This window comes from Pogoniulus pusillus, chromosome 39 (assembly GCF_015220805.1).
Source record: "Pogoniulus pusillus isolate bPogPus1 chromosome 39, bPogPus1.pri, whole genome shotgun sequence".
NCBI lineage: Eukaryota > Metazoa > Chordata > Aves > Piciformes > Lybiidae > Pogoniulus > Pogoniulus pusillus.
Genome location: NC_087302.1, coordinates 8,483,432 through 8,495,337, shown reverse-complemented (window position 1 = coordinate 8,495,337; position 11,906 = coordinate 8,483,432). Strand labels below are relative to the sequence as shown.

At 60.8% G+C, this 11,906-nt stretch overlaps 1 protein-coding gene across 1 annotated transcript; it reads right to left on the bottom strand.

Annotated features, from left to right (window-relative positions):
- On the bottom strand, nucleotides 1–5,074 carry LOC135191407 (green-sensitive opsin). The gene is made up of 5 exons (XM_064173694.1): nucleotides 4,294–5,074; nucleotides 2,200–2,368; nucleotides 965–1,130; nucleotides 603–842; nucleotides 1–433 (listed from the first exon to the last, which is right to left on the bottom strand). Exons 1-5 carry the CDS (start codon nucleotides 4,652–4,654, stop codon nucleotides 302–304), a joined length of 1,068 nt encoding a protein of 355 aa, XP_064029764.1. The 5' UTR covers nucleotides 4,655–5,074; the 3' UTR covers nucleotides 1–301.
- Between the last annotated feature and the right edge of the window lie 6,832 nt (nucleotides 5,075–11,906).

Here is an 11,906-nt window from a genome sequence, read left to right as displayed (position 1 = left end):
GGGGAAGGAACCTGGGCCCCCCTGCAAGGGGCTGTGTCAGTGAGGGGGGCTCAGGGTGTTCGCAGCAGTGGGCACAGGTGTCCCAGTGCCTGGGGGGCTGCAGATGGAATGGTTTGGGCTGGAAGGGACCTCTGAAGGTTACACAGAGGGGAGGCCACCTCAGCACATGGCAGCTGAGTGCTGGGGGGGGGGGGGGTGTTGGTGCAGGAGGGAGTCCTGGCATGGAATGAGACTGTGAGTGCCTGGGTGCTGGTCTCCACCCCACGCTGGGTGGGTGACCCCAGTTCAAAGTGTCCATGGTCTATGCAGGTGATACTTGGCTGGAGGAGACAGAGGAGACCTCAGTCTTGCTCTGGGACACAGTGGAGGAGACATCTTCATCCCCAAAGGGGTTCTTGCCACAGCAGATTGTGGTGATCATGCAGTTACGGAACTGAGGAGAGACAGGGAGAAGGATGGCACCGGGGCCAGCAGGGGCACACTGCGGGACCAGCGGTCCCAGAGCCTGCTGCTCCCCCTGGCTGAGACTCGACCACCTCTGGGCACGGCCAAGGTGCCTGTGGTGAGCCCAGACCTGCTGCTGCAGCCCGGGCAGGGCTCACCTGTTTGTTCATGAGGACGTAGATGATGGGGTTGTAGAGGGAGGAGCTCTTGGAGAAGAAGGCTGGCACGGCCATCAGCGTGGCACTGAAGTCTGCCCCCTTGTTGGTGAAGATCCAGAAAGCCACCACGGCATAGGGGGTCCAGGCCAGCATGAAGCCCAGCACCATGAGGATCACCATCCGAGTCACCTCCTTCTCTGCCTTCTGGGTCGTGGCCGACTCCTGCTGCTGCGCAGCTGCCTGCGGGCAGGGAGGGTGGCAGGGATCAGCCCTCAGCCTTCTGCCCCCAGGCCAACCCCTGCTCCTGCCTGAGCTGCCCACCCTGTCCCCCCCTGGGCCCCCAGGCCTCCTCCCAGGGTTACCTCTCGGACTTTGCAGATGAGGCGGCCGTAGGAGAAGAAAATGACCACGACTGGGATGATGAAGTGGATGAGAAACATGTAGAGGACGTAGGACTCGTTGTGGTAGTCAGGGTTGTGGGTGTAGTAGTCAGGCCCACAGGAGCACTGCATCCCCTCGGGCATGTACCTGCCAGGGACAAAGGGCAGCATCTTCACTGGGAGCCTCCCTGGGGGGCAGCAGCAAGGGGACTGAACTCCCCGAGGCTGTGGGGGTGCCCCAGCAGTGGCAGGTTGTGTTTTGGGGTGAGCTCCTGCGTGGTGCCTCCTCTGCACCCAGCTCCTGCTCAGCAGCAGGCATGTGGCAGCAGTTTGCTGCCACTGTCGCTGCCCCCATGGCCCAGGAGCTGTTTATTGCCTGCCAGTAGTCACCTGCTCTGCCCCTCTAGATGGAGGGACACTGAGGGGGGACAATGTGGAGGGCACAGCTCAGGAGCCAGGGACTGGGCAGGTGCTCCAATTCAGGGCTGCACAGACACCACTTGGCTGTGCCTCATCGCAGGGGGACAGTAAAGAGACTTTGCTGCCCCAAAGCCACCTCCTGCACCTCATGCTCCAGGGACTGCAGTGACCTCACAGGGCAGCTCTGCTGTGGGGTGTCAGGAGGGGCTGGAGCTGCAGCAAGGGAGAAAGCATCTTCAGCTCCTCCCCTGTGCTCTGGGTGGCCTTTGGCTGCTGCATCGGCTCCTGGCCAGGGACCATGGAGCTGTGCAGGAGCCAGCCAAGGGCTTTTCCTGAGGTGGGCAGTCTGTGGGGTGGGCAGCCAGGGCAGCCTCTGCTTTTGCCAGGGGACATTTGTTTGCTGGGAGCTGAAACATGCTGAGGTGCTGGAGGCAGGACAGAGTGGGGCAGGGGTGCTTGGGCAGGTGCTGCAGGGCTGCCCAGAGCAGCCTTGCTGCCAGCCTGGTTCCCCTAAATGCTCTTTCTGCTCTGCAGAGAGAAATGGGCGCAGCATGGGGCAGGTGAGCAGTGACTGGCAAGGTGCAGCTCCTCTGCACAGCACCAGGGCAGCACAGAGGTGCTCAGAGCTGGAGGTGCTGAGCCTGTGGCTGCCCTTGCCGGGGCACTGAGCCATCATGAGGTCCCAGTTCTGCTCCAACTCCCTCAGTTTCCTCTCCCAGCTGGAACCCAGCACCTTTCCTCGCTGCCCTCAGCAGGCCTCTGCAGCTGGGGCTGCTGCTGGGCACCCCTGGACTCACCTGGACCAGCCGAAGAGGGGGGGAGCAGCGCAGGAGAAGGCCATGACCCAGGTGAAGGCGATGCCCATCATGGCGTGTGAGGCTGAGAAGCGGAAGTTGCCCATGGGCTTGCAGACCACAATGTAGCGCTCGATGGCCAGGACCACCAGGGACCACAGGGCAACCTGGCCTGGGGGAGGGAGAGAGGGGTGGGGGCTGGTAACACCTCCTGTGGGCTTGGTCCTCCCTTCCTGGGCTGGTGGCTGCAGCGAGGAGCAGAGGGAACGGAGGAGCTGGGGGGCAGCAAGGGTTAACCACCCCCCTGGGGGTGCTCTTGGGCAAGCTGCTCTGGGCATGCAGCAGCAGGGGTGGCCCAGATGGCCTCCAGAGGTTCCTTCCAACCTCTGCCACCCTCTACTCAGCAAGGTGTAAATGTTGCCATCTCCACCACTCCGTGACGCTGCTCCATGGGGTGTAGGAGGTCTGGGAGCTGAGGGCCGCTCTGCTGCAGCAGGATGCTGGTGCTGGAGAGCGTTGGTGGGGGGAGGGTTTACAAAGCGAGTGAGTTCCACCTGGGTGGGAACAAACAGGACTGCCAGCAAGGCTGCCAGCTGTGCCCAAACCTGTTGATGCCTCTCGATGAGTATTTCATGAGCCTTCCCCCGGCGCAGGGGGAGGCTGCTGCGGGAGGCTGTGTGGGTGGCAGTGCCTGCAGATGGATTTGTGGGGGATAATTAAACTTCAGGGGATTGGGAGCGTTTAGTCGGTGCCGTGAGCCTGCCACTGCCCCCAGCTGTGATAAGCTGCTGATAACTACACCCTGTGCTGGCATTCGCTGCAGACCTGCTGCTGGCACAGCCGCGGCTGCACATCAAACCTGCTCCCTCCGAACAGAGCCCTCCCGGGGCTCGCTTGGCTACAAAGCCGTGGAAGGGTAGAAAACGCAGCCTGAACGCCCAGAGGGCTTCAGCAGCAGCGCTGCAGACCCAGAGATCTTCTGAGCCCGAGACCAAGCCTGGCCTCGGCTTGGGCCAGGACCTTCAGCCTGGCGGGAAGTGCAACTCTGCTGCTTCTGCGCCGTCGTCAGAGCCCCACTGTGGGGAACAAAACCCCACCCCACGTGGGGGTCTTGCGGTGGTTGTGGCTCTGCTGAAGGAGCGGCAGGTGGCAGATCCATCTTGGGGTGCTGAGTGGGTGCAGGATGCACCTCCTCCAGAGAGGGGCCTGCTGCAGGGCACAGCATCAGCAGTTCTCCTGTCCCCGAGACAGAGAGTGAGCTCCCAAGGGCACCAGGCTGGGAGCACCTGGGACAAGAGTGGGGCAGTTGCCTGGGCTTGGTTCCCTGCCTCTGTGCAGCCCTGAATCCTCCTCCTCCTCCACAGCGCTGCTCTGCTCTGATGGTTCAGAGCTGCCTCACCTCCCTTTTGCCCCTAGGTCAGCTGTGACCCCCCTCCTTGTCTTGGACTCCTCCATGCCTGCAGCCCTTCTGCAGGGTCCCTCTCCTGAGGGCTATCTGCTCCCATTCCGAACCTTCCCCAGTGCTGCACCCTTGGTACCTGAACTGGTTGCACCTCCGGCACTCTAACGCTGCTCGAGTTAGGCAAAGGTTGGACCTGATGATCCCAAAGGGCTTTTCCAGCCACAGCCACTCTGGGGCTCTCCCAAAGAAAGGAACCTTCTTGGCAAAGATCTTTGGCCTTGCTTCAAGGACACAGTGTGGTCATCTCCAGCAGGTCTCTGACAACCACTCAGCCTTCTCCTGAGCCCCACGCTGACCACTGTGGCCAGAGGACCCCAGGACTGGTCCTGCAAATGAGGCTTTCCTCCTGGGGCTCGCTTCCTTGCAGCTGCCCAGCTGGCCAAGAGGTGGGCACCTCCTGACATCGAGATCCTGCATAAATCCCTGGCCCACGCCTTAAGCCACAGGGAAGCAGCCCCCTGCATGGTGAGCTCTGCCCCTGCCACCAGCTGCCAGCCCACAGCGAGATGCCCTCCCCCACGAGAGGGACGCTGCAGGCACTGCAGGCAGCCAAGAGCACAATGAAGGGATGGACCTAGGCTGCTACAGCCCTCAGGAGGCAAGCCCGGGGCCAGGCCCCCACCCACGGCTCTCACCTCCCAGCGTGGCGAAGAAGCCTTCCACGGCGCAGCCCACGGGGCCGAAGACGAAGTACCCGTTCCAGGCGGTGTAGAAGGTGACGGTGAAGCCGAAGCAGGCCATGAACAGATCTGCCACCGCCAGGTTCACCAGGATGTAGTTGAGAGGCTGCCGCAGCTTCTTGTGCTTGAAGGTGACCAGCAGGGTGAGGAGGTTGATGGGCAGCCCCGTGGAGATGAGGAAGAAGATGTAGCAGCAGACCAGGCGATACTTCCAGGGCTCGGCCAGGTAGTACTGGGGGTACTCGAAGGGGCTCCGCACCACCCCGCTCTTGTTGGACATAGGCACATAGAAGTTGATCCCTTCCGTCCCGTTCATCCTGCCCCGGCTGCAGCCCTGCCTGCCCGCGGGGCAGAGGAGCAGGGCCCTGGGCTCGGAACGGGCTCGCTGGAAGCACAGAGGCGAAGGAAGCTCCCAACCCCCCGTGGCAGGGAGCGCCCAATGGAGGCCCTCTCTGCCTTCCCAGAGCGGAGCCGGCCGCAGGAGGCCGAGGGCACGGGAGCAGCTGCGCAGCCCTGCCCGCCGCACGGTCCAGCGGTGCCCGCGGCACAGCGCACCCTTTATACCCGCCGGGGGGAGGCTGGATTAGGGGCTTGGCTAACTTTGTATGACAAGGGCAACGGGATTGAGAGGGGCTGATGGTTTAAGCACCCTCTAAGCAGCCAGTTGGCCCCAAAACCTGCATTAAAGAGTATTAATTGCCATTAAGTGTTTAATGTTGTTTAAGGAGTTGGGGGCAGGAAGGGATGGGGTGGGGAAGCCCTTTGGGCGAGGGGCAGATGGAGGAGGAGCAGAGGGGAGCTGGGTTGGGTGATGGAAGGCAAGAGGGGTCAGGGCTGGGGGCTGCAATGGGTGACAGCCCTTGGGGTCCTTCTGGGCTGTGCTGTAATGGCCATGGTTGATGGTTGGATGATGACCTTAGAGGGCTTTGCAAGCCCTGTGGTTCCATGACCTCCTGAGGGTGTCTGGGGCCTGGGGAGTGCCCAGCTCTGCTCCACTGACCATGGGGAGGTTACTGGGGGCAGCCTGAGCTGAGAGCTGCACATACATGTCCCCATCAGAGCAAGCCCAGGCTCTGCTGACCTGGCCAAGTGCCACCTTTGGGCTTGGAGCTGGGACAAGGCAGGAGGGGACAGCACTTCCCATCCCAAAGGCTGCAGCTTGGTGACAGAGGTGTTTTGGGAGCTGCTCTCTTGAGTCCTGCACCCAGGTTGTGCTGGGGGCTGAATTTCCTCCTGCCTTGCCTCCTCTCTGGGCTGAAGGATGTGTGCTACTCAGCTGCTCCTTCCAGGATCTCTGGCAGGACGCATCCTGTAGAGAGGGATGATGGATGGGGCACAATCAGCCCTGTCACTCCCTGTCTCCTGGGCAAGCTGCTGCTGAGTGTTTCCCACCCAAGCCTCCTCCCCACCCCAGCAAGTTGGACACCAATGTGGGCTGCAGCTTTGCAGGGATTGGTGGTGTTTGGGGAGGGTCTTGAGCCACAGCTCTAAAAGCAGCCTAAGCAAGAGCCACTGCTGGATGGGGAAGCCAGACTTGGGTGCCCTGGGGAGGGAAGGCAAAGCCTCAGCAACACAGATGTCCTCAACTCCCTCCAGACAGTGCAGAGAGCAGCTTGCAGGCAGGCAGGAGAGCAGGAAGCTTCTCCCAGCCTAGGTGTGAGATCCCCACAGGCACCAGACTGAGGAGCCCTTCTCAGCAGGGTCAATGCCAGCTTGGAGCTCCAAGGCTCCATCCCATCCAAGCTCTTTCCCCACTTCTCTCTTCTGGGTCATGAATGCTCCTCCAGGAGTCCTGCCTAAGGCGCCTTAGGAGCTCTTCCATTAATCTCTGACATGTGCTGGCATTAATGGCCCTGATCTGTTAATGCCCTAAGCTGTGAGCCTCTTTCCCACTGCTGCCCTCCACCAAGGCACGCTGGGTGGGCAAAGCCAACCCTGCCCTGCTGCCTGAGGGAGGCCTTCTGCCAGGCTGGAGCCCCAGAGCTAGAGGGACAGGAAGGCTGAGGGGTCTGGGTAGGATGAATGGAGCCCTAATCGCTGACCTGCTGATCTGCCTGCTGGGATCCAAGAGCAGCAGAAGTAGGGCATGGTGGCAGTAAGTAGGTCACATCAGCCTCAGGTGCCCTGGCACAAGGGCTCCCCATGGGATCGCCAAGCCTTCCAGAAGTATCTCCCTGCATGGCCCCTGACAGCCCCAGTCATGAAGCTCCCAGTCAAGGCCTTCCTTGAGGAGAGAAGCTTCTGGAGATGTTTTGCGCCCTCACTTCTCACAAGGCCTTTGCTGCAGGGACTTTGTGCCTCTGCTGTCCACTGCCAGGTGCTGAACCTGCCAACGTTGGTCATGTTCTCGCAGGATGAGTTGAATCCCAGCGTGTCCCTCCCAGCTTCCATGGCAGGAAGCAACTTTCTTCAGTTCAAGATTCTCTGATCCACCTTGGAAGGCTTCAGACCTGGCTGTCAGTGACAGCAGCACCTGAGAGCTCTGATGCCTCTCCAAGGTTTTGCACCTGAACCCTTTTAGCTCATGAGAAAGTTAATTTTCATCTTCCAGAAAGCAATTTTCACCTCCCACCCCTGTGAAGCTTTCTGCCACCTCCCTGTGATGTCCTGTCCTCTCCCAAGGAGTAAAGAGCTGCAAAATGAGGCAGAGCTGTGGGGAGAAGAGATGGAATGATGCCCTGCCCTGCTCTGCCTTGCTGTGCCTTGCTCTGCTCTGCCCTGCTGAGGAAGAAGGATTTTTGGCAGAGATTTTTCCCTGTCCACTCTTTCAGCTGAAGTGGGGCACAGATTTGGCTTCACCTGTGGGACTCAGAAACTTCTCAGACAGGACTGCCAACAGCAGGACCAAGAGGCCTCTCTTCTGACCTTCAGCTAGATCTGCACCAAGACCTTCTCCTTTTGGGGGGCTGCAGATGAACCTTTAGCAGGTCTGGACCACAACCTTCTCCCTTTTGGGCGCTGGCTGTGGAGTGGGCAAGCCTGAGCCAGCTGGTGCGCCAACAGGAGCTGTCCCTCTCCAGCCGTCCTCACGGCCTTGGCTTTCTCCTGGCAGCTGAGGACAATGCTTGGGCCAGGAGCTGGAGGCTGTGGACTCCAAGCCGGCTGCAGGTGGGCGCCGCAGCAGCGCCGAGGAGCCTGGCACAGAGCCGGCCCCGGGGGGCAGAGCTGCCTCCTCGGGACGTGTCCTGCATGCAGCCTGCTCCCCGCTGCGGCTGTCACAGGCTGGGGAGCGCTGCCTTCAGTCGCTGTCCGCTAGCAGGGACACTTTCTGGGCCGTGTCCCCCCAACCCCCGCTGCTTGCTGCGCTGACTGCACGGCCCAGGAGCAGCAGCACCGCTCCTGCCCTGCTCCGCTGGGGGGCTGCTCTGCTGGCGCCGGGGAAGGGGAAGGTTTTCCTGCCTCTTGCGGGGCTTGGCTGTTTCTGCTTTGCTAAGCTCTCCGAGATGAGATTGTCTCTGCTGCATTGTTTGTCAGCACACTGCGTGACGGAGCCCTCAGCTGCTCTGGGCTTTCACGTCTCGTGTAAAGCAAGAAATGATAATTACAAAGCAACAGCTCCTTGCACTCAGCTGATATGGTTTGGCTCCCGGGGCTGCAGCAGCAGCCAGAGCCAGCCACTGGCTTTCCTGGAGAGGGGGCAGCTGGGAGCCCTTTTGGTGCCTGTCCTCACTGCTTGGGCAAAGGCACAGGGACCAACTGCCCCAGAGCACACAGGGGGGGCACAGCAAGATGTAGAAGAATGTCAGAGCAAAAGAAACCAGTCATGAAGCCAGCATCTGTGCTCAAGTTCTGGTGGTGCACTCATGCACAGCACCTCGGACCTTGGCCATGAGCACCAGCACTGAGTGCAGAATGGTGCTGAGCTGCCTTGTGTGATTTGGGCTGGGTTTGCTGCCCTGAATCTCATCTAGAATGGCAGAATAGTGGAGTGTGGAAGAGGGAGCAAGGTCACCCAGGCAGGTCACCCAGGAACACATCCAGATGGGTTTGGAAGCTCTCCACAGGAGACTCCACAATTTCTCAGTTTGTAGCTGTTGCTCCTTGTGCTGTCCCTGGGCACCACTGAGCAGAACCTGTCCCCATCCTCTTGCCCCCCACAAGTCCTTTAGCTCTTGCTGAGCACTGAGCAGATCCCCTCTGGGGCTGCTCTTCTCCAGGCTCAGCCCCAGGGCTCTCAGCCTTTGCTCTCACAGAGCTGCTCCAGGCCCCTCAGCAGCTTTGTAGCCTCCACTGGACTCTCTCCAACAGTTCCCAGTCCCTCCTGAACTGAGGAGCCTAGAACTGGGCCCAATGCTCCAGCTGTGGCCTCTCCAGAGCAGAGCAGGAGGGGAAGCTCCTTTGCCCTGCTGCCTGCACTCTTCATGTCCCCCAGGACCCCACTGGCTTTCTCAGCCACAAGGGCACATTGCTGGCTCCGGGGAACTTGGCCCCCAGCTCCGCCAGGTCCTTCTCCATGGAGCTGCTGTATGAGCACAGGAGGTTGTTCCTCCCCAGGGGCAGGACCCTGCACTTGCCCTCCCTTCTGGAAGGGCTGATCTGTCCATGATGGGCAGGAGGAGGAAGGTGCAGATCCTGCGGTGTCTCCCGGTCGCCCCTGCCCCGGGAAGACCTCCGGTGCCCGTATCAGATAGCAGCCACGCGTGGCCACCTCGCTGAGCTGCTTAGGCAGGACTGTGAGCTCCCTCGCCAGGAAGGGGGTTAGAGGGAGCTAAAGCCGGAGCGTTACCGAGAGCAGATGGAGGGGAAGCAAACCCTTTAGCCGCTAATTGGATCCTGCCCTGCCGCGGGTGAGGCTGAGTGGAGCTGACAGCGGTGCGGGGCGCAGCCGCCCGGCCCAAGCAGGATGTTGGTGCACAAACCTGCGGCTCAAGCCTTAGCCTGGATCAGAGGGGCTTAGGTGTGCGGCAGGGAGGAGGGCACAGATGTAAATACACTTCGGTCCGCTGGGCTGGGGCCTCCCCCAGCAGGGATTAGCTGGGCCGGGGCGGGCATCCCTGCAGGCATTCGTGCCCTCTGCTGGCAGCTCTGCCAGCGCCAGCGGCTTCTGGCTTCTGCCTTCTGCCGGCTGCACCCACCCAGGGTGAGGGTCTGGAGGCGTGGAGGGAGGTTCTCTGAGCCCTACTCTTGCTCCTGACCCATAAAAACAGCTTTCTGCTCCTGCTGCCAAAGTAGGCAGCCCCAAGTAACCTCCTCATCCACCTCCACGTCGCTGTGTGGCTGCAGATGCTCCTCGGAGCAGAGCCTGTACCGGGCACTGGACCCGTCTGAGTCCAAACAAGCATCACCTCGTGAGAGTGGGGTGAGAGACATCCTCCTGTGAGCGGTGGGGAGGGCAGCCTGTCCCCTGCCTTGTTTGCTGCACCTACAAGCTCTGAGCAGGAGGAACTCCACCTCCTGTTTTCCATGCAGGTTGCCCACCACAGGTCCTTCTCCAGGCTCTCCCCACCAACAGTGCCTCGCAGTGGGTGGATAAACCAGAGCCAGAAGGCAGCTGGGAAGTGGGGAGAGCTTCACCACTGCCAACCTCAGCTTCTGTGCATGGTATTTGCAAGCAAGCAGGTTCCTGCCACCTCCCAGGCTTTTCCTCCTGCTGCCGGTCCAGGTAACGTCTCCACGAGCAACGCAGGATTTCCTTGGAGAGGCAGAGAAGTCTCTGGGACCTGGCACCTTCTTGCCAAGGAGCTGAGCAATCCTGGCTCAGCTGTGGAGCTGCTCCACGCCGTGTGGTGCTGTCAACACCCTGCGCTGAGTGCGAAACGGAGGCTGCAGCGGAGTGGGCAGCTCCGCACGGCAGGCTCGGCCCCGCAGCGCCGCGGGGACGGCGACCGGCACAGCCCAGCAGGCAGCGCAGGCTGCAGCGGCCTCTCCCCCAGCAGCTGTGTGAGGTGATGGAGGCAAGGGAGAAGATGCTGCCTGCTCCTCTGAGGTGACTGCAGTCAGTCCATTGCTGAGCTGTGCTCTGGCCTGAGGCAGGTCGGTGCCAGGCTGGAGTTAACAGAGGCAGGCAGAGGTCTGGATCCAGCTCTTCGCCGAAGCTTTGCTTGGCTCAGCCTGGGGCAGTGCTTGACTTGCAAAGCCAGAGAGGTAAAAAAAGCTGGTGCGGGGTCTGGAGAGCAGGGCTGGGGAGGAGCAGCTGAGGGAGCTGTGGTCTGGGTTTGTAAATCTCATCTGAAGCTGAACACTGTTCCTGAAGAGCCTCATTGAGGCTGCTGCAGCCCTCTGCAGCGCTGCTTTGTCCCCGCTCGGCAGTTGGGCTGTAACTGGGTCAATATTTCTCTCCTCCCCGGAGCAGAGCCTTTGCTTTTCTCCGGGGGAGCCTGAGGGCTGTGGTGCTGTGGCCAGCTGGGCTGTAATCGTTTGGGAAACACAACAGAGCAAATTGGGGCTTTGCTTGCTTGGGTTTGGCTTTCCAGCAGGGCTGCTCCTCGGTGCCTGGCTGGGCTGGCTCCTCACCCCACTCCCACAGTCTCAGCATGCTGGGGTTGGAAGGGACCTCTGGAGATCATCCAGCCCAAGCCCCCTGCCGAAACAGGGCACCCACAGCAGCTGGCCCAGGATCACAATGGCTGGGGGGGGAAGTTGGAATCTCTCCAGAGGAGGAGACTCCACAGCCTCTCTGGGCAGCTGCTCCAGGCCTCCAATACCTTCAAAATCAAGAACCTCCTGGGTCCCACTCTGTGCCCCCTGTCCTGTCCCTGGGCACCACTGACAAGAGCCTGGTGCCATCCTCTTGCCCCCCACCCTTTAGCCCCTGCTAAGCACTCAGCAGATCCCCTCTGGGGCTGCTCTTCTCCAGGCTCTCAGCCCCAGGGCTCTCACAGAGGCACTCCAGCCCCCTCAGCAACTTAGCCCTGGAAGTCCCCACCCAGTGTCCCTGTAGGACCATGGACAGTCAGCCTGATGTCCCAGCTCCCAGCAAAGCCACATCCTGGTGGTACTTAGGGTGTCCCAGGAGGAATCCCTCATAGCACTGCCCTGGCCATGTTCTCAGCCAGCCAAAGGTCCCCAGCCCCTGCCCTGTGCTCCACTTTCAGGCCCTATTTTCTCTTGGGGGTTGAGTGTCCTGCACCACAATTCAGTTTGTTCCCTCCTTGCTCTGCCTGCTTTGAAGTCTTTCAGGGATTTGCTCCAGACCAAACTTCTCTCCCTTTGCCCTTCATCCTGTAATTGGATTCATCTCTTCCATCCAGCCCACCCTGGGCCTCTCCCCATCCTTTTATGTAACGCTGCTGGCCCTGGGCTGTGCTTCCAGTGACCTGCAGCCACTGGAGCCAGCAGAGGGCTTGGCACCGACTCCTGGTGCACCTCGAATCCCACACTGGTACAGTGACCCCTTTGGCAGCTGCTGCTCCACTGCTCTCTGATGCCTTCCTCCATCCCAGGTGTGATGCCTGCTCCCTCCTGCCTCGCTCCTGCAGCAGCTGCATCTCTGCGTTACCCCTCTGAGGTCCTGCAGCAGGGAGCAGAGTGAACTGCACCAGCCCCATGCTGTGAGCACAGCAGAAGCAGAGCTGTCTGGAGCAAAGATTGATCTTTCCACTCCTTTCATTAATATTTATTGTCCTTAA

Excerpts from the sequence above, each read along its gene's own strand:
- LOC135191407 (XM_064173694.1), bottom strand. The coding sequence starts at position 4,654 with ATGAACGGGACGGAAGGGATCAACTTCTATGTGCCTATGTCCAACAAG. Across the intron at positions 2,369-4,293 it reads CTTCTTCGCCACGCTGGGAG|GCCAGGTTGCCCTGTGGTCC; the intron begins GTGAGAGCCGTG and ends TCCCTCCCCCAG. Across the intron at positions 1,131-2,199 it reads CCCCTCTTCGGCTGGTCCAG|GTACATGCCCGAGGGGATGC; the intron begins GTGAGTCCAGGG and ends TGTCCCTGGCAG.